The sequence below is a fragment of the Lynx rufus genome, unplaced genomic scaffold, assembly GCF_022079265.1.
Source record: "Lynx rufus isolate CCGP_SWC_20201006 ecotype Redwood Valley unplaced genomic scaffold, mLynRuf1.p SCAF_2, whole genome shotgun sequence".
Lineage (NCBI taxonomy): Eukaryota > Metazoa > Chordata > Mammalia > Carnivora > Felidae > Lynx > Lynx rufus.
In genome coordinates, this window is record NW_025814834.1 from 9,208,545 (window position 1) to 9,234,095 (window position 25,551).

Here is a 25,551-nt window from a genome sequence, read left to right on the forward strand (position 1 = left end):
CCATTCTCTCTTAAAACCAGGCATAGGCGTATGAGTAAATTTTGGCCAGTTAGATAGAAGAAAAAGTATTTTGTGTAACTTCTAAAAAGTGTCTGTAGAAGGAGGGTATGGGGTGCCTGGGTGGCTCAGTCGGTTGTACTTCCAATTTTGGCACGGATCACGATCTCACGGTTCATGGGTTCGAGCCCTGCGTCAGGCTCTGTGCTGAAGCTCAACCTGGAGGCTGTTTCAGATTCTGTGTCTCCATCTCTCTCTGCCCCTCCCCTGCTCTCTCTCTCTCTCTCTCTCTCTCTGTCTCAAAAACAAATAAACATTGAAAATTTTTTTTAAAAAAAAAGAGAGTATAGACCTTCCTTTGCCCCTTACTCCTTCCTGTTGGCTGGAGCATGAACATGATGACAGGAACATTAACAGCCATTTTGGGCCATGAGGTAGCATAATAAGCATGTCAGAGTAGAACAGAATGAACCTGTTGCTTGCAGAGCTGTGATATAAGACTGCATTGTCTACCTCCAGATTTCTTTTACATCAGAAAAAAAAATCTCAAACTTTACAAAATCACTGTTATTTGGTTTCTGCTTTGTTACTACATGCAGCGAAGCCTATCCCTAATTGAGGAACAGCCAAACTTCTCTTCCTATCAACCATGGACTATTTCTCCATTTCTAAAAACAAGTGCGTTCTCAAAAGCTGCCTGACTACTGAAACACAGTAGGGCATGCCGCCAAAAATGTTGATCTGGGTTTAGAATTAAAGATATAAAACGATTTCCGTGAGGCCAGTTCAGCGCACACAGCAACGAAGTTTGCAAGCCAGATGAATAGCTCTGACTTACTCCTATCGCTTCCAGAATCAAACCAAGGCACCAATTTTAGGTTGCGTAAAAGGCAAGTCCTCAAGCCTGGCTGATGGTCCGCTAGGGCTAGAGTCATTGATTCCAAGTGGCTGACTTCCAGATTAAACTGGCTCTCTGTCGTTCATAATGTGACCACACCACAGCTGACAGCACATCCAGTGGTATAATCCGCTTTGCAGCTCTCTGTTCCAGAGCCCATAGATCAGGGGGTTAAGACACTGTGCAAATGCAAAGACTCCAAAAAGTACCAGGTTTAAAGCAAAGAAAAACACCCCACACATCTTTCCCAAACCTATGAATATCAGGATTGGTATTACATGCAAACTCATCTGCACTAAATGAATAAGGACTGTTTTTTTTGCTTTGATATTTGATCTATTAAAATGGCCAGCCCGTTTGCCTTCTCGGTAGATCAGAAAGTAACTTGTAAGAATGATGGACAGAAGAAAGAAAAGGAAAACCATGCCAACGGCTCTGGCAGGAGGGCCATTCAAGATCACAGGGCACAGGGGTTCAGATTTAAAAACAGCAACTCGAGGGGGGTTAGCGCTTTCTATGAGGAATAAGCAAACATTCTTGAATATAATGATTATCCAAGACGCAGCCAAGATCCTGTACTTAACCGAATCTACAAAGGACAGAGATTTCAAAGGCCAGCAAACAGCCAGGTAAGTGTTGACCGCCATCAAGGCCAGCGTAAAGAGGATCCCTTCTCCAACACTTAGCTGGACCCCAAATACCACCCAGCACACCAGCACGGGGCTGTTGGCCAGCAGAGCCCGCATCCCTTGGAAAACCACCCCGAGGCCACAGTAGGAGGAGATGCATAGCAGATGGTGGCACAGGAGGATGTGTCGGACCTCTTTCCTCAGCTTCGAATTCTGTAACACTATTGTGATGATGACGACGGTGACGAATGTGGCAAAGAAGAAGGCCACCACATACACAGAGGCCTTCACTGTTGCTTCCAGCCTCAGCCAATCCGATATGTTGCAGTGGTCAGAAGACAAGTTCATGATCTTCAGGGCAACTTGGCTCCTGAGGGATTAAAGCACCAGAAAGAGTGAATCACAAAGCATCTTGGGTGGTTTTCCAACTCTGTGACCTTGTAAATCTCAAGGAACACATTGCACGTTTTTTGGTACAGAGGATGAAAATTTTAGATGTATGGACACGAACCAAAGAAACTAGAGAAATCAGAGGCGGCTGGGTGGCTCAGTTGGTTGAGCGTCCTACTTCGGCTCAGGTCATGACCTTGCGGTCCGTGAGTTCAAGCCCCGCATCTGTGCTGACAGCTCGGAGCCTGGAGCCTGCTTCAGATTCTGTGTCTTTACCTCGCTCTCTGCCCCTCCCTCACTCATCCTCTGTCTCTCTCTGTCTCAGAAATAAATAAACATTTTTAAAAATTAAAAAAAAAAAAAGAAACTAGAGAAATCATTTGGGGGTCTTCTCTTTATCTCAGGAGAGGGGCACATACTCAAACCATCCAAAAGGAAGGTCTGAAAGGTGGACCCTCAGTACTCAGCAAATTGCTCAAAATCAGGTCAAGGTTCCACCCTCTGTGCATCCTTTTCCATCTTTGATTGTGAGAACTTTTTCAACTTGGAGCCACAAAGCACAACAGTGTAAAACTCAGTTGATTAATCACCAAGCACTTGTTAACAGCACATGCAAAGGTCTGGGGAATGCATTAGGGCAAGAGCTGTAAAGGATGTGAGGAAGCTATTGATGCAGAGGCTGGAATTCATTTGGGTCCATAAGACATGGCAAAGATATTAACAAAAATGATAGCAATCATCGGTGACATTTACCCAGTACTTTCTAGGGATCAAAACTGTTTTGAGAGCATATTGTTCTAACCCTGGGGTATGGTTTATGTTCCACCGAGTGGTTTTATTATGCACTTTTTTGCAAATGGGGAAACGGACTTAAGGAGGCTAACTAACCTACTCAGGGCCATATAGTTATTGGGGAGAGGGGCCACGATTTGAATTTCAGAGTACAACGCCAGCACCCATTCTCTCAACCACTACAAGGAAGTTCATGTCAAATGCAAGGTCACTTTAAAAAAAAGGCGGGGGGAGGCTGGGGGAGAAGGGCACCTGGGCGGCTCAGTGGGTTAAATGTCAGACTCTTTATTTTAGCTCAGGTCCTGATCTCGTGGTGAGATCAAGCCCCACATCAGGCTCTGCATTGACAGCACAGAGCCTGCTTGGGATTCTCTCTCTCCCTCTCTCTCTACCCCTCCCCCAGTTGCCTGAGCCCTCTCTCTCTCTCTCTCTCTCTCTCAAAATAAATAAATAAACTTCAAAAGAAATCCAACGTCAAATGCATGTTCCGAGTTCTTCTTGGGTCAATGTCATGTGACCAACCCAACTGGACCCCATTTGTAGAAATACCATTTCTGTGGTTCAGCTGGAAGACCATCCAACCAGGAAGGTGCTGGGACCTTAGGATTATTGAGGAACTGTGGCCACTGAAATGATAAGATGTGTGTAATAGCCTCATGGAATCTTCTCAAGCCTGCACAGCAGTGAACAGCCCACTGTGCCACAGCCTGGGGAACCCCCAAATTTCTGGATCTCTGTCTCTGAAAGTCTATGGCAGAGATGCCAACTGTTGCCTCCCTGCTACTAGCTTTCCTTACTTCCCCACCACCTCAGTGTTTTGTGGAACTAGGGATAGCTATCTGATGCAGGGAGAATTATTCCGGAGACGGTGCTGAATCCACTGGTGTCTGCCTCTTAAACATCCAACCGCAAAGTCCTCACAGAGAATGTGGCCCAAGTATGATGTCATGTCATTGGCCTGCCAGTAATGGTGGAATGTGGGTGAGTGAAGAAAGTGACAGCGAGGGGCAAGAGGAGAGCAGAGGGGGCAAGAGGAGAGCAGAGGGAACGACAAGGTCCCTGAGAGTCTACAAAGGCCCTCGCAAGACAAAGAGAACAGCATGGGCTCCCGGATTTCTTTTCTTTAAATGTTTATTTCTTTATTGTTGAGAGAGAAAGTGGGGGAGGGGAAGAGAGAGAGGAAGACTGAGGATCCAAAGAAGACTCCTAGCTCTGAGCTGACAGCAGAGAGCCTGACGTGGGGCTTGAACTCCAAGCAATGAACTCCAAGCTCATGACCGGAGCCAAAGTTGGACGTCTAACTGAGCCACCCAGGTGCCCCTGGGTTCCTGAATTTCTGATTCCATTGAGGTTGCTCTGCATTTTCTGTCCTCGGGTCCTAAAAATATAACATACCCCTCTATTATTTGAACTAGCTTAAATGGGTTTCCATTCCCTTATATAAGCCCCTCGCGTGGTAAGTATATAAAGTAGACTTTAAAGAGGCACAGTATATTACATTGATTTCCTAAAGGGCACGTCGCCGTGGAGACAGCTACCGCAAGCTGCTGAGAATCTAAGATGCCATGGCTCCTTATGCAATCCCTGCCAAAGGCACCGTTTTCCCTCGCATATTGCGTTGTCACCCTTTGTGGAGAATTTCCCCTGCTGGGATGGATTTTTGTGCCATTGCCGTGTGGCCAAACTCCAGGCATTTATTTCTCTACTCCCCGGCTCTCCAGAGAGGAATAGAAATTGTAATGGTCAGGGGAGCCTGAGTGGCTCAGTCGGTTGAGCACTGGACTTTGGCTCAGGTCATGATCTCGCAGTTTGTGAGTTCAAGCCCCACATCGGGCTCTGTGTTGACAGCTCAGAGCCCGGGGCCTGCTTCAGATTCTGTGTGTGTGTCTCTCTCTGGTTCTCCCCCGTTCATGTTTGTGCTCTCTCTCTCAAAAATAAATAAACATTAAAAAAGTCTTAATACAAAGAAATTGAAATGGTCATTGTCATTGTCAAACTCATCATCAAGCTTTCTTTTAGCTACAGCTTTTTCGGTCAAAATCTTACACCAGAACCCTTCAACAATCGATAGAAAAATGCATATCTGCCCGCATTAAATGCCTCCTCATCGCTCTCTCCCAGAGCACATTCCTGTAACTGTCCTCAGGGCACCACCACGGACACCGAGGGCTCCAGTGGAGATGGGGCAAAGTTAGAACACTCTACCCCACCAGGCGGAATCACAAGAACTGGGCTTTAAACCTAGGTCTGCTGCCAATGAGGAGTGGGGTTTTGGACACTAAAGTCGCTTCCCTTCTCTGGTCCTTCGTTCCTGACATCACAGCCGCATAGGATTGCAAACTCCACATCCTTTCTCTCTGTCCACAAGGTCATCTTCACTCATTTCCACAGCAGCCAGCACTTATCTGGGACTTTTCCTTATTTTTGAGACAAGATTGGCCCTGTCCTCGAATGTCCTCATCTGATTCCCCATGGCTGAGCCTTGAATAGAATCACCAGCTCTCTAGGACAGGTCTAGACCCCTCCCAGGATCTAAAACCCAGCCTCTGAGTCCCAGTATTAGGTGGGTCAGTCCTGCCAGGCTCTTCTATGGTCCGTCTGGGCCTCCCAACAATGCCCACTCCTGGGCTCATTGTTGCCGGGTTTGACCTAGCTAATGGGCTATGCACCCGCCCCCCCTTTATTCAGTCTTGCTCTCACCCCTCATTCTGCCCAGAATCCTCGTCTTCTCTGTAGCTCCCCTGTTGGATTCCTCATTTCTGCTCACCAGGACTACCTTGCACCTGCATTGCCCCCCATCGGCCCCTGCACACCTGTCTAGTTCATCTGATAGCATCTCCCCAGTAGCAACGGGCGGGGCTTGGCCTAGCTGTGTTCTAAGACTTGAAACCCTACACAGAGCCTGAGTGACTCTCATTGTACTTCCTTTGGAAAAAAAATTGTACAACCTCCTTTTTTCCACCTGAATGACTGTAGCTGCAGCTATAATAAACCCCTCTCCCTCCAGATCTGATACGGTTTCAGGGAACTATTTACTATTGAGAGCAAGGAAGAACTAGTTTCTGTAGTTTTCTAATACGTTTAACACTCTGATCGACACGGCACGATGTCACATCATTATACTCCACAATCTTCCTTGTGCGTCGAAACATACAATGAATATCCAATACAATGGAAAACAGTGAGGTTACAGGTGGTAAAACACAGGTACTGACATACAGAAGCTTCTCACCCAGGGGAAGAGGCAGAATACAATATAACTGGGTAGTCATAACCAGAAACATCATGTGTCGTTTCACTCATTTGCCAAATGAGTAAGAAGGTTGGGTGTCTCTTGCGGGGGCGGGGCGGGGGGGGGAGCAGGGGGACGTTGTTCAGAATAGAAGGGGTCACAGAGGCAGTGAGAGAAAGCTCATTGGAAGAGGTGAGACTTGAATCCAGCCTTTCCAGGTTGAAAACTAGAGCAAAGCAGGGGCAAAGGTGGATAGAGACGAGGAGAAGTGCAGATTGTAGCCAACAGAAAGCAGCAAAAGCCAAGGTGGGAACCATGAGCAGATTGAATTTGGTGGAGTGGAGGCTTATTCAGAGAACAAAGTCCAGGACCAGTTTTCGAGGGCCTCGATACCTTTCCGAAGGTTAAACTTCACTTCGTAGGCAATGAGGAGACTTGCATGATCAGAATTAGAAGTAGCACATGCCACAGGCTAAGAGGCAACATGGGATGCCCACCCGTGCTTGCATAGTGGTGTCTTATAGGAGCTCTGACGAGCAGGAGCCCGGCAAAGGACAAATGTGCACAGTGAAGACGCTGCTATGACAGCAGGTGGCTTAAAACTCTTTTTATAGACAGGAACGTTGCAAATCTGCAAAATCAACGAGGGCAAGTTTTATTGCCTTTCATTTATTTATGAGAGCTCAGAAAGATGAGTAATTTATTCAGGATCATGCAGCCAGACAGACGCTCCCAGTCTCCAAGTTCATATTCCCTCGCAGAGGTATATTTGCATATCAAGAGCTCATGGCGACAAATAAATCCTCATCTATACGCACGACCTCCACTTATGGATAATTCCTAGAGCGTGTTTCTTCCGAAATCGTAAAATGGGAATACCTGTTTTCTTCTGGCCCCAAATGTTCCTTTGGCTTCAGCTCTGAAAGACAATCCTGGAGGCTAACAAATTTCAGCAGAGAGTTACATTCTGGCCACAACTGCCCTGCAAAAAACAGGCACCACCACTCCCTGCGAAAATCCTGTGGGAAGCAGACGTGTGGGAAGGGCTGCGTGGGCACCTAAGAACGTCAGGGAAGCAGCTGGTCTCATCCTAAGAACGCTGCTTGGGGCAACCCCCTGAGGACGACGTGCTGCCCTCGGTGAGAGACGGAATATACCAACGGATAAGGCCGACCCATATTTAAAAATTAAACTCTGATCCACAACCCGCAGCCACCTGCCAGGAAACCAAGCTGTCCTCCACAGACACCAGCCCAGGGGGGGCAACCTGCTGTCTCTTGTGACGGTCCAGCCAGCCAATCAACAGCCTCTGTAACAACTGGCCCCAAATGGCCAGGACTCGATTAATCACTGACAGCGTCCCTGATTTTTGTCCCTGCTTCCAACTTAGGACCAACCAGAGAGAGCCACGTACGTCCTCCCAAACAGTCACATAGACACCCACTTCTAGTTAGCCCGCCTCCAGCTTCTCCAGGCCCCAGGCTCCCATCCGGGCAGGCCCATAAGCCTCCCCATGTTCCCCGTAGGCTCCCCTCTACTCCTCTGCCTGCCTTTGAGGCTCTGCTGCGAGGCAGCGACGGTGGCTGTCCCCCTCGCTCTAGCAAATTCTGAGTGGATGGCCTCGGTCTTTCTCATTTGGTTGGTCTTTGTTCATCTTTGTATCAGCAGGAAAAGATGGTGGCAGTGCCTCCACAACAGCACGTGTACGTGAAGCCATTTCTCCAGGGAGCTAATGAACTTGGGGCAGCACATTTGTCCTCTCTGTTTTGTGCCCCCATCCTCGTCAGCAGCAGGGTCAAGGGAGACAGATTCCTCCCACGGAGGGCCACTGCCTGCCTTGTCCTCATCACGAGCGCCGGGGCACTCCCCGCTACAGGATCTCCCCCTTCCCCTCACCTCTGCAGGAGCCAAGGTGGGACAATACTTGGTAGGTTCAGAGGACCCAAGACGAGCATTCCTCAACAGACACCCCGCTTCCGAAGAAAACCAAGGGAGCATCGGATGTGTGCTAACGTGGGGGAAGGGCCTGGAAGGGAGATAAGGAACGGGTAACGACACAAACTGGAACAGTGGCTAATTCGAGATGATTACTCACTACGAGACCGCTCTGGTGAGAGATGCCTCCTTCCATCAGCACACCAGCCCAGGAAGGTGGCACAATTATTATTTGCATGTTTCCGAAGAGAAAGCTGAGAGATAGAGGCAGGAGGGAACTCAGCCAGGGTTAATTAGCTGGTGACAGGGACACTGGAGCTTGGAGCAGGCAGTCCCCCCTGCAGGTGTGATCTCTAAGCCACTGGGCCAGGCGTTCCCCCCCCCACCCCGACCCCGCTCCCCACGTCAGGGAAAGACTCCACATACATAAAAGTTGTGAGGGGCTCCACACACCTCTCAGGGAGTTGCCGATTAATGGTGAAATCTGGCTTCAAACCCAATTCTCCTGATTTCTGAGACGACATTTTGTTAATGTCATTTGTTAAAGTTTTTCCTAACGGTACTGGTGCGGGTGGGTTGAATTCTTTTGTAAAAAGAAAAAAAAGGAAAACTTAGCAGGTGTTGTGATCCGAATTGTGTCCCGCTCAAGTTCATATGTCGAAGCCCTAACCTCCAGAACCTCCAGTATCTGCATCTGGAGACTGGGTCTTTAAAGAGGGAATTACGTTAGAATGAGGGCGGGAGGGTGGGCTGTGATTTCATCTGATTGGTGCCCTTGTGTCCCTGTAAGAAAAGGAGATTAGGGGACTGGGTGGCTCAGTAGGTTGAGCATCCATCTGACTTCGGTTCAGGTCATGATCTCGAGGTCCGTGGGTTCGAGTCCCGCATCGGGCTCACCGCTGTCAGCACAGAGCCTGCTTCAGATCCTCTGTCCCCCTCTCTGTGCCCCTCCCCTACTTGCGCTCTCCCCCAAAGTAAATCAAGTTAGAAAAAAAAGAAAAGAAAAGAAAAGGAGATTAGGAAACCCAGAGAGCGTCCAGATGCGTGTGCACAGAGAAAAGACCTTGTAAAGAGGCGTCAAGAAGACAGTCATCTGTAATCCAAGGAGAGAGACCTCAGAGAAAATCAACCCTGCCAGCACCTGGATCTTGGACTCCCAGCCTCCAAAACTGTGAGAAATTAAGTCTCTGTTGTTTAAGTCACCCCGTCTGCGGTATTTTGTCTTGGCAGCCCGAATAGACTGATTCCACGGGGCAGAGCAGCTCCCGGCTCCCACCTTATTTCCAGGTAGCTGAGAAGGTCTTCCCACGGGTCTCTCCAGACTCTCCCCACCCCCAGAACCTATGCCCTCTAAGAGGGAGGAGGGCCGTTCCTTCCTGGGCCTCGCGGTCAGTCAGGCAGTGGATGCCAAGGTTAGGGCCAGTATCTGACTTACCACCAGCAGAAAGGACTCATCAGCTGAGAACAGACTTCAGGAATGATTTCATGTGCTCTGTAGCTGCTGGCAGAAGGCCAATAAGATGAAGTGGATACTTCCAGAATAGCTCTTAGAACCTTCCCCGGATGATCAGAACGTCTCCTCTCCCACGATAGACACGCCCTCCCCACGTTAAACGTTTAGTCTTCCCCTTGTGGCCTTACTTCTCTGGTATTTTAAGAATACCACTCCAGTCTGGGAAGCTTTGGTGATCTCCACTGTTATTCTCCTCAAAGCTGGCAGGAAGGAAGGGAGGAGACCGGTGTCTACTCAGCACCAGTCACTCGGCGTCAAGGACAAGCACTTAGTAAATATTAGCTATGACTGTTAATCATCTGAGAACAGCTCTGGAGGTGACGTGGGAACTGGATGAAATCACAAAGCCTCTGAAGGTGTATCCTGTGACCTCTGAAGGCAGAGAAATCACACGTTTTTCTGAGTGCTTTTCTAGGCAGTTAACTTTTTAACTTTGAACTTGCCTTTTCACATATAAAGGGAAATTCTCTAGCTTCCCTCCCCAGTTTTGTTCTGGCCACAATTTTGATGCACAGATATTCTTTGAAGTACTCACAGGATTCATTAATCCAGAGACCTGCCACCTGGTTTTAATAGAAACTTGGCCTTTTCTAAACTATTTAATGTGTAAAAACACGTCTTGCAAAACAACGTGCACACACATGTTTACCTGAGATTTTTGAAACACCAGGCTGCTCACAAACAAGGGTAGGGTGAAAAAAATTCCCCAAAACCTGGAATGTAAATAAATATTAAATAATGAAGTATTGAAAAGAAGGTAGCTCGTAAGAATGGTGACAAAGCACTTTTCATTTTATAACCTAAATAATAGTAAGTGTGTGATCTAACATTACAGTCACCGCGATAACAAAAAGGACACAATTTAAGGACACATTTCGCCGTCCCATATATATCTGCAGATAGAAATAGACATAGGAGCCATTCTAGGATTTCAGAAAAGGATTGTGCATTACTAACTCTAAGAAGACCACATGTAACGACATCTTCCGTGAATCTTAATGTAAACTTAAGTAATGAGTTTATACAAAATTATGGTCCACTGGCTAAAAGCAGAGCCATTCAATTCTGCTTGGAAGGAGCCCTCTGCATTGGCAGGGGACTAACCAAGAACAAAAGTGGCAGTCCCAGCTGACAGACATCTATTCTATCAGTTGGTGAATTCCAGCTATAGGTATCATCCACCTTTCGAAAGGTCGTGTTTCACCGCTTTGCTTTTTTTTAATTTTTTTTTTTCAACGTTTATTTATTTTTGGGACAGAGAGAGACAGAGCATGAACGGGGGAGGGGCAAAGAGAGGGAGACACAGAATCGGAAACAGGCTCCAGGCTCTGAGCCATCAGCCCAGAGCCTGACGCGGGGCTCGAACTCACGGACCGCGAGATCGTGACCTGGCTGAAGTCGGACGCCCAACCGACTGCGCCACCCAGGCGCCCCACACCGCTTTGCTTTTGAGAAAGATCTACGTCAGTTCCTGTTTTTACTAACTGCAAGAAATAAAGAGGATTTTTGTTTTTACAAAAAAAATAGCATCCTGCGTGTGTTTTGCAGGGAGCCACGATAGAGGCAGCATGCGTCCCGAGCAGCGAGAGCGGCCCCACCACCTGCTTCCCCGGAACCGTGCTCAGCATCTCGTCTTCAGGCTGCCAGAGTTTTGAGCTGTGTCTATGAGTTTCACCTCGATTTATTTTGTGTATCCATTAGCAAGATGTGTCCTGTGGTACCAGAAAAGTCTACGAGAGGTGATTTGGGGGGTCTGGGAACGCTTACAAGTTTCTCCACATAAATTAATGGTAATTGCTTCTTCGCTTGATGTCGTTCTGGTTTCCGAAAGGTTTCATAGGAACACTGGGCTTTCAGGTAGCAGGGTGAACCCGTCTAAGTGGGCCCACCAACACGGATCTAATCGGTGGAGACAGCACAGTAAAACACGCCAGGTGTCTGACACCATGGAGCTTCCGTGGTCCTGAGCCCCTGCCGGTAACCGGGCAGGCAGTAAGCAGACGGTATTTTTCTCCCTTCCTCCCTATCTCTCCAGATGCCAAAGGTCAGTATGATGTCTATAAACCACAAAAAGCAAACAGTAATCTGTATGTTGCTAAGCATGTGATTCACTGCTGATACCATTTCCCAGACTCTGAGAGGATTTTGTCTCCGGTCTGTTGGTTTGTCTCTATCGAGTTGCATCTAGTTTTGAAACCCACTGAAGCTATTTTACTGGTGGATAATTGAAATTACCAAGCCATTCAAGAATTAATTACCTGCGTATCACTTCAACATTATTAAAGCTTACAGATCAACAACAGCTGCCAAGATAGTGAATTCTGTGTTCTGCTGGTAGGCAATACTCCACACCACAGCCAATGGGTTTGCTTCGTGGCACAAAGAGTTGGCCCATCCCAAGCATCAGGGACATACCCTTTCTGCCTCAACAGACCACACCTGGCTTTAGCCATAAAGCAGATGTTTTCTTGGTACGATCTCGGCAAAGCTGGAATCAGCAGATTCCGTGAAGCTCTTTGGCTTTCTCTCTCTGACTCAGCATTGGGGATTGCTGTAAACTTTCTGTCAGGTTTAATCCCATTTCCCCCAACTAAGCTCCAATTGTATTATAGCTATTCTTACTACCCTTTTTTGCATGCTATGATTTGTTTCACTGATGAAAAGAACTCCCTTAGTTTTGAAATCCACATATAATATACATTACTTGTCAAATTCTCTTACCTGTGTTAGGTATCTTTGAGTAAAATATATATTATGCTTGATTATATATGTCATACAAAGTCGACTCTCTAGACCTGAAAACTATGATTTAAATAATTGAAAGTAAAACCCGTGGAATGCCTTAACCATGACCTTCTCTGAAAACTTTTACTTAGCACATAGTTATTAACTTTATCTTTTACTTAATTATTATATAATTGATTTCTCTCCGTTTTCAGAAGCGTATATATTTACAGAGTTTCTTTGGCAGGGATATAAGCCCACGGGTCACAGTGAAATCTATCACCATATGAATGGACTCACATTTTTCCATATTAAAGTCCACTTATACCAAGTTATTAATGCTCTTGCTTATTTTCACTAGCATTTATATTTGCCTTTTAGGAGTGGCATAGAATTTTGAATCATATTTATAGAGCAAATGGCTATTTCAATATTTATCCTTGAGATAATCTTAAAATATGACCACTATATTGATCTCTTTATTTAATAGACTTATTCCCAAATAAAGAAATATCATTGTTATCAGTGTTATTTTGCAAACATGATCTGTAATTATATTTTGTATTTTTCAACAGGAATTACATTCTAAGTTATTGGTGACAAAGAAAACCATTAATGTCAAAAACCCCAGCTATGTTATCATTCAACCACTTTTGAATGATCAAAAAAATTTATAATCTGAATTTTAAAATTCACACCCATGTCCCATTTTCTCCACTTATATGTTCACTCACTCATTCATTCATTCAATAAACATGTATTGTGTACCCACCTTGTAACAGGCACTGTGCTAAATGCTGAGCTTGCAGAGAAGAATGAGATATGGTCTGGCACAAAAACAGACACATAGACCGATGGAATAGAATAGAAACCCCAGAACTAGACCCACAAACGTATGGCCAACTCATCTTTGACAAAGCAGGAAAGAACATCCAATGGAAAAAAGACAGTCTCTTTAACAAATGGTGCTGGGAGAACTGGACAGCAACATGCAGAAGGTTGAAACTAGACCACTTTCTCACACCATTCACAAAAACAAACTCAAAATGGATAAAGGACCTGTATGTGAGACAGGAAACCATCAAAACCTTAGAGGAGAAAGCAGGAAAAGACCTCTCTGACCTCAGCCGTAGCAATCTCTTACTCGACACATCCCCAAAGGCAAGGGAATTAAAAGCAAAAGTGAATTACTGGGACCTTATGAAGATAAAAAGCTTCTGCACAGCAAAGGAAACAACCAACAAAACTAAAAGGCAACCAACGGAATGGGAAAAGATATTTGCAAATGACATATCGGACAAAGGGCTAGTATCCAAAATCTATAAAGAGCTCACCAAACTCCACACCCGAAAAACAAATAACCCAGTGAAGAAATGGGCAGAAAACATGAATAGACACTTCTCTAAAGAAGACATCCGGATGGCCAACAGGCACATGAAAAGATGTTCAGCGTCGCTCCTTATCAGGGAAATACAAATCAAAACCACACTCAGGTATCACCTCACGCCAGTCAGAGTGGCCAAAATGAACAAATCAGGAGACTATAGATGCTGGAGAGGATGTGTAGAAACGGGAACCCTCTTGCACTGTTGGTGGGAATGCAAATTGGTGCAGCCGCTCTGGAAAGCAGTGTGGAGGTTCCTCAGAAAATTAAAAATAGACCTACCCTATGACCCAGAAATAGCACTGCTAGGAATTTATCCAAGGGATACAGGAGTACTGATGCATAGGGGCACTTGTACCCCAATGTTCATAGCAGCACTCTCAACAATAGCCAAATTATGGAAAGAGCCTAAATGTCCATCAACTGATGAATGGATAAAGAAATTGTGGTTTATATACACAATGGAATACTACGTGGCAATGAGAAAAAATGAAATATGGCCTTTTGTAGCAACGTGGATGGAACTGGAGAGTGTGATGCTAAGTGAAATAAGCCATACAGAGAAAGACAGATACCATATGGTTTCACTCTTATGTGGATCCTGAGAAACTTAACAGGAACCCATGGGGGAGGGGAAGGAACAAAAAAAAAAGAGGTTAGAGTGGGAGAGAGCCAAAGCATAAGAGACCGTTAAAAACTGAGAACAAACTGAGGGTTGATGGGGGGTGGGAGGGAGGGGAGGGTGGGTGATGGGTATTGAAGAGGGCACCTTTTGGGATGAGCACTGGGTGTTGTATGGAAACCAATCTGACAATAAATTTCATATATAAAATAAAAAAAAATAAAGTTATCGTAAAGATAAAAAAAAAAAAAGAATGAGATATGGTCTTTGTCCTCAAGAGATTTACTTCACGAGTTTGGAAGTAAGAGCAGGTATGCACACTGGTGTAGTGTTTGAGAGAGACGGCAAAAACATAGATCAATTTCACACATTTTGAATTGGAGAAAACTTACGAAAAACCACAAACCTTTGGTTAGACAGACGTGTGTTTTTCTTCTCCTTTTCCCGAGAAGAGGATCTGGGGAAGGTATTCTTTTTCTTGCATGAAAAACCAGGGCAGGAAATGATGAGATGAATCCCGGACGGTAGAGACATGGGGCTAGCAGGAGGAACTCACTGGAAAGAGCAAGAATACCAGAAAGTTTAGTAAGGCTGACGGAAGAAGACAGAATAAAGAAGCCCTCTAGAAAACCACAACTGGGCAAAAAAGGCTGGCACCGTGGGTAGGAAATGGGGACCAATGTTAAAGGCTAACTTGTAAATGATGCACGCGGAAGGCAAACGGCCATGAAATAATCGAATTGAAGGAAAGGTGTGTTTGAGAGGTATAGATAGCTAGGCCAACTTCTGGTTTTGACCCAAATGACTTTCAAAGCCAGCAGAATGCAGACATATAATGAAGCTGCCCCCTCAAAGAATAATGACCGGTCACCACAGGGATTCTCAGTGCGCAAGACAACTGGATGGATCCAGGCGACAACACAAGCGCAGGATGCAAGGCCTCCTGGGAGATGAGGGTGGGCTTTAGATAGGAGACCAACGGCTGATGTACATCTCCCAGCGGTGTGTACCCCACAAATGTACATCTGTGTCATTCTGGCCTTGAGATTTGCTCCCATACTCCAAGAACCTTCCCCAAGAACTATAAATTTCCTGCCTTCTTTTTCACCACCTCCTTGGCCACTTAAACCATCCACATCCATGAGCTCAGCCTCCCGCAAACTAACAGCAGCTATGGAACCCTTGGCTGTAGCAAAGTCCATGAATCAGGCTTATATCATGAGTCTCTGGTTATCGCCAATTTCACCTAACCTGAGCACCTACCCCGTTTCAGACTTTCAGCCTACCCTGATCTTAAATGTGTGGTTGCCATTTAGTCTATGTTTTGACTTCCTAAACGTCTGGTCTCAAAACATCGAATATTATTTCTGGACGATCCAGGACTGGAGCCGCATGAGGACATTTGCTGTTTCAGAGTGGTCAGAGTAGTACCATGCAAATCCCCACCTGACCCCAAAGGATATGTGACCTGGTCAAGTGCACTAACGAGAGGAAGTGCAGTCTCCAGACAGAGGACCATAGGTGATAAAAGGGATGAGCCAAAAGTGAGTGGGGACCAGTTTGGGGACTTTAGTTTGTGTGAGCAGAGAAGTAAGAATCCATATAACCAAAGAGGGATGCGCTGTCTCTAGACGGTATTAATGCATGCTATTTTAAGACTTAGAGATGGTTTGCTTGTGAGGTTAAGGTGCCTCTTTGTACCACATCAGGAGGTGACTAGTTTGATCCTGGAAATGTAATCTACGGAAACCATTCAGTGTATTTGTAGGTTCAACAGAAAGGTATTGAAATAGCAGCTGAAAATAGAAGGATGTTTGTTCCCTTGGAAGCAATGAAAAGCAAAGAGTAAGAAGTTAATAATGCATCACCATTGAAAAAGCAAAGGGGTCCCGAGTAATGCAATATCCTGATCTACTTAATAAGCATATCCCATACGCTGAGAGATACTCATGAGGTTGCCACAGTGTTATTATTTTATTCTGCTATGAGCTAGACTACTCTGAAGTATCTATAGTTAGTTAAATGGAAAAATAAGGCAGGATCCCTGCATTTGTGGAGCCCGCAATCTTTTAGGGAAGATAGATGAGCAAGCAAATAGTTTCGATTCTGTAATTTAAGTGCTTAATTCCAAGTGCCATGGAAACCAGACGAGGGAGTCTAATCTTCCTAAAAGAGTCAAGGAAAACTTCTCATGGGACAGTGACTCTAAAAAATAAGAAACATTCATCCATACAGCTAGCCAGCCTCTTAGTACTCAACAGCCAGTTGAGTACCTTCAACTGTTCTAGATGAGGTGGATGCAAATTTGAAGAAGACAGACAAGGTCCTTCCCTGAGTGAAATTTACATTCTGGTGGAGGTTAGATGACATCACTAGGAGAAACACAGAATGGCGCCTTAAGACCCTCCAATATCCACTTTCGGGCCTCATTTCTTCACCCACAGGTATTCTCCTACTGAGACCAGGGTGCCTCGACCACTCAAACTGGAGCATTTCCATCCTATGGGCTTAGTTCTCGTCATGAAACCAAAATGTCAGTGTATTGCTTATCATCACAATGGGATAATTCCAGAAGGGCATGTGCAGATAAAATCAAGTTTCCGAAAATGCAGAGCTGAGGGTCAATGCCAAGCAGAAACAAAAGCGAGAAACGAGATGCCCAGACATGAGAACGCCTCACCTTACATTCCGAGTGGAAGTCTTTTCTGCCAGCGGGAAACTGAGTTCTCTTCTCCAGGAAAAAAGTATGCGGAAGAGTAGCAGGAGTTTCTCCACGAATCCTGAGAAGAACCCCCAATACCCAGCATCTAACAGAAGTGAGTCAAGGGAAGTGCCTCACTTCACATTCTCCCAGGCTTCTGAGCCTCAGACCCAGAGCCCCTTCCCTGGGACGACAGCCAGTTTCACACTGTGATTCCCGAGAGCTGCGAGAGCTGCGGGCTCTCAGAGGAAGCGGGGACTTTTTGTGCTAGCCACTTCTTGAAAGAACACCCTGCTCCTTCTGTCCAAGGAAGAAGTAGAGGAACCTGAGGCCAGTGCTTCCCCTTCTGCACCTCTTCTGGAGTTGGGACCCACTTCATGGTGTTTCAAGCTGACAAGTGAAAATGTCTCTAGAGAGAGCTAAAAAGTTTCGTCACCCCACCACGAGGGAAAGACGCAAGCCCCTGGAAGCAATGGTTTTAGGCCAGGCTAGCCTTCAAAAATCTCATGGTACAGCTATAGAAATGACCACAGTTTCATACAGAGGCAAGAGAAAGGCAGTCAGAAGCTTCTCCAAGGCACAGTTGGTGCCGTTCTGAAAATTCAGATTTCCTGTTTGCCAACATGTCTGCTTTAAGTCTCTCAATCTGTTAATTACATCGCAAGTGTTATACACCAACTTTTTCTCATATTTATAGCCTTCGTTTCTTTTTAAACTTTTTCAAGTAATATGTTTGTTGTCAAAAATGTAAAATTAGCAAAAAAAAAAAAAGAAAAAATGTAAAATAACAGGCATAAATAAGAAAAATGAAAATCCCCCATAATTCCACTTGAAGATAACTGCCGTTGGTATACATCCTTCCGGGCTGTTTCCTGCGGTGAGGGTGAGCTTTTCAACATCCATTCCACTTCACACGATTGTAGAATATCCGTGCAGATTTGTTGGGATTTACCCCATGTCTACCTCCATTATAGAGACTGATCTGGCTAAACTAAATTACAATAATCTTATGCTCTTGCCAACAGTGTTTGTTTTAGGAACCACTACCCAATCCAGACCTAAGCCAATCAATACAAAGCATTCCTCTGGAAATGCCACACAATCAAGGTGGTCCAGTCAGAAGGAAGCGTAGGGCTCCCGCCAGAGACCTGGGGAGAAACACTCCCTTCTCTGCGGTTGGACAACCGGAAGCTGTTGGAGGCCAGCTTGCCTCCGTGACACAAACCAGCTTTCAGCCGAAGCAGGCGCTACAGAAGGCAAAAAAGAGATATAAAAAGAAACTGGGTTTTTAAGGAGCTTTCCGAGCTGCTAAATTCAGCTGACATTAAAATCTATCTTACTTCTGGAGTTTCTACTTATATGAACAAATAAATTTGCTGGTTGAAGTGAGTTTAAAGTGAATTTTCTATTGCTTATGAGTCGCATCCTAAATGACTCATGTAGATACTTTTATTAAAATGGGGCCATCTTGTACACATTGTTTATGCTTTCCTGCCTACAAATACATAATAACCATCTCTCCTTTTTTAAGATAAATATACTTTTACAAAATTGTTAATTTCGTCAGAGTAGTCCATTATATGGACAGACATTAAATTACTTCTCCAATTCCCTTTTGAGGGGCATTTTACATTGTTTCTGGATTTTTCTATATTTTGTAAACAATTCTGTGTTGAGTTTTCTAAATATTAGAGAACATACGTTTTCCTTAGGATGCATTTCTACTGTAGAATGTCTGAGTCAAAGTGTGTACTTTTTCAAGGGTTTTGATTCATATTGCCAAAAAGCCCTCCCAAAGATTTATTTCAATTATATTCCAAGCAACAGACCACAAGAATGCTCAAAAAGCCTCTCTTCCTCCTCCCAGCCAGGAACTCGTATATAAAGTTTCAACACATATAAAGTTTCAACACATATAAAGGAACTCATATATAAAGTTTCGACACATATAAAGTTTCAACACAAGTAGTCCCTATAGATGTGTTAAATGGTGCATACCCTTTGTCGCTTAATTTGCACTTAAAAAATCATATAGCATGCTTATAATGTTTATTTTTCATATATCTATTTGCTTGTTGTATTTCTCTTTTTCTAAATTGCCACTGGCATCCTTTGCCCATTTTTTTTTTTTTATAAAATTTTTTTCAACTTTTTTTATTTATTTTTGGGACAGAGAGAGACAGAGCATGAACGGGGGACGGGCAGAGAGAGAGGGAGACACAGAATCGGAAACAGGCTCCAGGCTCTGAGCCATCAGCCCAGAGCCCGACGCGGGGCTCGAACCCACGGACCGCGAGATCGTGACCTGAGCCGAAGTCGGACGCTTAACCGATGGCGCCACCCAGGCGCCCCCCTTTGCCCATTTTTAATTGAAGCACTGACTTCTTACAGATTTGCAACACTTGTTAATATGTAAGATTATTACGCACCTGCGTATTATACATGTTGCGAATCATTTTCACGGCACGCCGCCACGTGCCCTTTAATTTGCACACAGTATTTTTCACCGTTCTGAAGTTTTGAATTTTAATTAAGTCGATCAATCTTTTCATTTTACTTTTTTCCTGCCCTTTCTGTGTCATTCTCTAACCAGAGAAGTCACAGCAGCAACAAACCAATGATCGGGACGCCCGAGACTGAGCCGAAGGGAGGCAGCCTGGAGTTGTCTGGACCCTTCCAGCCCTGACTACTTCTCCCCGGCCTCCCCTGCAGTGAGATGTGGTTTGTGATTAAACGATAGCCAGTGGGATGAGAGCGGTTATGTGCAACTTCCTGGTTGTGCTCTTTAAAGGGAAATGCCTTCCCCTGGATTTTCACTCCCTCCTTGGGTGGGAGTGAAGAAATGGTGGTAATCTTGTAGATGAGCAAGATACCTGGGGATGACAGCACAAGCCAGAAGGACCCTGTGTCACTGACACTGTGACAAGTCCACACCTCCTAGACTGCTTATAACTGGACTCTTTCATGAGCAAGAAATAAACTTCTCTCCTGTGAGAGCCACTGTTATTTTGGGGCTTTATTATGGATTCAAACCTGTAGCCTAACTTAAAGAGTAACATATGACTCCATTCTACACGCACACACACATCCCAGCACGCACACACACACCAGCATAAAAGAAGATAAAGAAAATTATTAATGGTAATTAATTCAGGGAATGGGATTGCAGGAGTTTGGGAGGAAATAATGAACATTTCTTTCAATATTGACTTTAGTTTTTTAGTCCAGGTAGCTCTGACTCATGCAGTCATGTTATCCAACATGGTGAAACACTTTTTTTTTTTTTTACTAGCCCCTTCACTTAAAGTCACAGCCCTAGACTTTACGGGTGGAAGAAAAGTGTACTGGAGGCAACAGAACAACCATCACAACAGGTGGAAGAGTGTAATTTTAACAACACTGGCTGTGTCGTCCACGCTGAGTGTGTACTTTATAACTACCATCGACCAGCATTCAATGGCATCAGTATATTTCTTTTCAGATAAACATTTTTATCTTTTTTTAAAGGTTGCCAGAAAATTATTGCAGGACTCTCTACTGGATTGTGAGCTATAATATATAACGTGTATCTCAATATGTTTTTCCCATAAAAGGAAAAATATTTAGAATAATTTCAATACACCTAAGGCAAAAGTTCTTCTGTTTTTTAAAAAGCCCTTGCAAATTTAAATATTCATTCACCTGTGCCTCTAAATATCCAAATAAGTTATGTTTTTAACATATACTGATATATGTCCCTTTCACTCATAGAAAAAGATCCAGAAGGATGCACAACACACTGACAATAATGGTTATTTTCCAGAAAGGGTATTGGGTTAGCTTGGGGGAAAGGGAAGGCTAGAGGAAAACTTTGACTTTTTATATTAATCAGGTGTGTATAGTTTGTATCTTTACAATGAGACTAAATTCATATATTGAATTCGTAAATTTAAAAAAAGCAACATGCAGGGGCCCCTGGGTGGCTCAGTCAGTTAAGCATCTGACTTTGGCTCAGGTCATGATCTCACGGTTTGTGAGTTCGAGCCCCACATCGGGCTCTGTGTTGACAGCTGGGAGCCTGGAGCCTGCTTTGGATTGGGTCTCTCTCTCTCTCTCTCTCTCTCTGCCCCTCCCCCACTCGCACTCTGTCTCTGTCTTTCAAAAATAAGTAAACATTAAAAAAATTGTTAATACATAAAAATAAAAATAAATAAAAAACAATGTGCACATTTTAAATAAACAGTGGGAACATAAACTAAAAATATTTTTAAGTGGAAAATCTATAGCCTGTGATTTTTCAGGAATGTGTTGCAGCTGATAAGACTAGACATGTTAGATAAGATGATTCCTGCTACACGTAACAGAAAACCCCAACTCTTATGGACTTGAGCTGTCATGCAAATCTTTTTCTCCTAGGCTCCAAGGTTGATTATTTCCCTGGCTTCGCGCGATCATCAAGGTCTAGGGCCTCTCTGTCTTTTCGATTTGTCATCTTCTGCAGGCTGACTGTTTGCCCTCGTTCTGATTCCCCTCACAGATGACCGCAACAATTCCTGCTGTCATATCTAGACATTACAACATGCAGAGAAAGAAAAGGGCCTCTCTTCCGGAGTCTTCTTAGGACAGAAATATCTTTCCCAGAACTCTTCCTCCGGCCTATTGGCCAGAACTGAGTCACAAGCCCATTCCTGAACCAACCTTGGCAAGAAGAGGGGAACGGTCACTTTGGACTTAGACTAATTGTCAATCATGAGCAATAAACATATAGGAACTGAGCAAAACAATGAGACTTTCTAAACATTATCTCTTCAAAGAGATACGCATAAATCAGAAAACTCAATATTGTTAAATTGTCAGTTCTCTCCAAATTGATCTTGACATTCAATGCAAAACCCTAGGAGGCTTTAAAAAAAAAAAAAAAGAAATTAACAAGCTGATTCTAAAATTTGTACATAAGAACAAAGGACCTAGAGTACATAAAACAACTTGGATAAAGAAGAACAAAGTTGGAGGAATAACACAACCTAATTTTAAGATTTACCATAAGAGCTACAATAACTAAGACACTGTGATATCGGTATATGGAGAGACCTATACCAATGATAGTGTGTGGAAAAAGATGTCATGGTAAATCAACAGTCAATGGAGAATATTTTCAACAAATAGTGCTAAAACAATTATATATTTTTTCATTTATATTTATATATTTTTAAAGATGAACCTTGATGTGTACTTTGAATCATATACAAAATTCAACTTGAATGGATCATAGACCCGAATGTAAAACCAACAACTATACAGCTTTTAGGGAAAAAAAAACAAAATAGGAGAAAAATCTTTACAACCTCAGGTCAGGCAAATATTGATTCTATAGGACACAAAAAGCTCAAACCGTCAAATGAAAAGTGTATAATTTTTTCCATATTCAAAACTCCCACCTTTGGACTCATAACTTAATAATGAAAAGACAGATAACACAGTTTTTTAAAGAGCCCAGTATTTGAATAGACATGTCTCCAAAGAAGACATACAAACTGCCAAGAAGACATGAAAAGATGCTTATCATCACTAGGCATTAGGGAAAGATAGATTAAAGCCACAATGAAGTACCACTTCATACCCACTAGGAGAACTAAAATCAAAAGGAAAGACAAAAACCAGTGCTGGAGATGATGTGGAGAAACTGTAACCCTCGTACACTGTCGGTGGGAATGTAAATGAAGCAGCTACTTTGGAAAACAATTGGCAATGTCTCAAAAGGCAAACATAGAATTACCATATGTCCCACCAATTTCATACCAGCTAGATACCCTCAAAATGAAAACGTACATCCACACAAAAACATGTACACAAATGTTCAGAACAACGTTGTGCATAATAGCCAAAAAGTGAAAACAACCCAAGCGTCCATCAACTGATAAGTAGATAAACAAAGTGGGGTTTACCCATAGAGTGGAATATTATTCAACCACGAAAAAGGAGTGATACGTGCTCCAACAGACATGAATCTCGAACACATTATGTTAAGTAAAAGAAACAAGAAACAAACAAAAAACCCCGCATATTATATGATTCCATTTACATGAAGTGTCCAGAACAGGCAAATCTATAGAGACATAAATTAGATGAGTGGCTACCAGGGTCTAGGGGGAGGAGAGAATGGGATGTAACTGCTAATGGTTATGGAGTTTCTTTGCAGGGAGAAGAAAATGATCTGGAATTGGACAGTGTTAGTGGTTGCACAACTTTGGAAAACAGTTTGGCAGTTTCTTCAAAAGTTTCTACGGTTACCATGTGACCCAGGCTTTCTACTCCTACGTATTTACCCAAGAGAAATGACTACATACGTTCATACAAAAACCTGTGCACAAATGTTCATAGCATAATTATGCATAATAGCCAAAAAGTGGAAACAATCCAAATGCCCATTAACTGGTGAACAAACAAATCTTGGTATGTTGATACCGAGAATACTATTCAGCAATAGAAAGGAATTGTTAAGCTATACTCACACACACTGACACACACAATATGGGTAAACCCCAGAAGAAACCAAACCCAAAAAGATACCAAATGCATAATTCCATTTACACCATATTCTGGAAAAGCCAAAACTGTAGAGACAGAAATCAGATCAATGGTTGCCAAGAGTTAGGGATGGAGAAAGGGATGACTACAGAGAGGCAGAAGGGAAGTTTTTTGTTTTTTGTTTTTTTAATTTTTTTTTCTTTAACATTTATTTATTTTTGAGACAGAGAGAGACAGAGCATGAACGGGGAGGGTCAGAGAGAGGGAGACACAGAATCTGAAACAGGCTCCAGGCTCTGAGCAGTCAGCACAGAGCCCGACGCGGGGCTCGAACTCACATACCGCGAGATCGTGACCTGAGCCGAAGTCGGACGCTTCACCGACTGAGCCACCCAGGCGCCCCGGGAAGTTTTTTGTTTTGATGGAATTGTTCTGAGTCTTGAACGATACAACGGCAAACATTTGTTAAGACTCAAAGAACTGTAGGATTCAAAGGGTGATTTTTTTTTTTTGCTCTATGTAAATTATACCCCAATAAATCCAATTAAAAAAAGTAAACTACATTACCTTAATCCACCTCCTCTCTCCAAAACAAAAACAAAAACCTATATTGAAACTTGAATAGACAAGTTTAAATTTAAATTTAAATTTGAATTTATTTAAATGTCGGAGATTCTTGTAAAGAGGAAGAAAAGCCAAGTGCATTTACTTCCTCAAAAGCACGCATCCTCCATTTTCCAAAACACAGTTAAACACCTGGGAATACCCACACGTTGCCAGCTTCGTAAAAACTTTTAGCAATGGACTACTTACTTTTCTGAGAAAGAAATCAGCTTGGCCAAGACTGTCTGTCCCTGTTCCTCCAACCTGGTCACACTTGTTTTCAGCTGGCAGCCGGCTGCTGGTTAGGAGGATGTTTCGTTTCGAGCGTTTTCACTTCCTCCAGAAGGAGGTTACTGTGGGCAACAGTGGATAAAATCGAGAGTGATAAAATTGGATCCAATCTGCTCACACGAGAGGTGTGGTGGGTAGAACCCATGCTCTGCCCACGTCCCCTCGGATCTCTTTTCCGTTTCCCCTAGTTGTATGCTTTCCCTCCCAGAAGCCAGCATCCGCTTCTCTCTGTTGGAGGACCACCCTCAGGCTGCCCAGATCCACCCCCCTGCTGCATTTGGTAAACCAGTAATCCTGGGAAGAATTCACCCTCATGGCAGCAGTCCCTAACTAGTGACTTTGGCAGATAGTCTATCTAAGCTCCTTTGTACCCGATGAAGACAAGTCCAAGGTATATTTTACACCTTCTCATACTTTTACGCTGGTATGAAGTGGCTGGGAATTGAGTTCAAATGTAGGTTCTGAGAGGCGCCTGGGTGGCTCAGTTGGTTGAGCGTCGGATTCTTCATTTCAGCTCGGGTCATGATCTCATGGTTTTGAGATAGAGCCCTGTGTCCAGCTCATGCTGGGTGTGGAGCCTGCTTAAGATTCTCTGTCTCAGGGCACCTGGGTGGCTCAGTCGGTTAAGCATCCGACTTCATCTCAGATCATGATCTCATGGTTCATGAGTCTGAGCCCCGCGTCGGGCCCTGTGCTGACAGCTCGGAGCCTGGAACCTGCTTCGGATTCTGTGTCTCCCTCTCTCTCTGCCCCTCTCCCGCTCACACTCTGTCTCACTCTCTGTCCCTCAAAAATAAATATTAAAGTTTTTTTTAAAAAAAGATTCTCTCTCTCTCTCTCTCTCTCCCCACCACTCGTGCGCACTCTCTCTCTCTCTCAAAACAAAACACGAAAACAAACGAACGAAACAAATGCAGGTTCTGATGCAGGAGGTCTTTGAGGCTCCGGTTCCAACAAGCTCCCGGGTGACGAACAGCTTCCACCCACAGATCACTTTAAGCAGCAAGGGTCTCCTGTCAGAGCTCCCTGTAGAATCTAGCCAGAAACAATAGGCATCTACGGTTTTTTTGGTGTATGACAGCGAGAGGAAATACCCCAGGGACAAAATGTGGATAAGACGGGTAAGACGTGGATCCAGAGGCAGGCTATTGAAGGGCTCGTCTCCAGAATTTCCAGAAGCACACCAGGATGTAGGACTTCAGCTGATTGAAGGGCTCGTCTCCAGAATTTCCAGAAGCACACCAGGATGTAGGACTTCAGCTGATTGAAGGGCTCCTCTCCAGAATTTCCAGAAGCACACCAGGATGTAGGACTTCAGCTGATTGAAGGGCTC

The 25,551-nt window shown here is 44.1% G+C and overlaps 1 protein-coding gene across 6 annotated transcripts; it reads right to left on the bottom strand.

Annotated features, from left to right (window-relative positions):
- Positions 1-265: 265 nt before the first annotated feature.
- LOC124515512 (probable G-protein coupled receptor 148) lies at positions 266-24,251 on the bottom strand. 6 transcript variants are annotated; one of them, XM_047084460.1, is made up of 4 exons: positions 14,523-14,536; positions 10,036-10,099; positions 7,835-7,964; positions 266-1,894 (listed from the first exon to the last, which is right to left on the bottom strand). In XM_047084460.1, exons 3-4 carry the CDS (start codon positions 7,891-7,893, stop codon positions 958-960), a joined length of 996 nt encoding a protein of 331 aa, XP_046940416.1. In that variant the 5' UTR covers positions 7,894-7,964; positions 10,036-10,099; positions 14,523-14,536; the 3' UTR covers positions 266-957. The 6 variants fall into 6 exon arrangements, with proteins under 6 accessions (XP_046940416.1, XP_046940414.1, XP_046940415.1 ...); XM_047084458.1 differs by lacking the exons at positions 7,835-7,964; positions 10,036-10,099 and adding an exon at positions 24,138-24,251 and having other exon boundaries at positions 14,523-14,671; XM_047084459.1 differs by lacking the exons at positions 7,835-7,964; positions 10,036-10,099 and adding an exon at positions 16,797-17,557 and having other exon boundaries at positions 14,523-14,671.
- Positions 24,252-25,551: the final 1,300 nt, after the last annotated feature.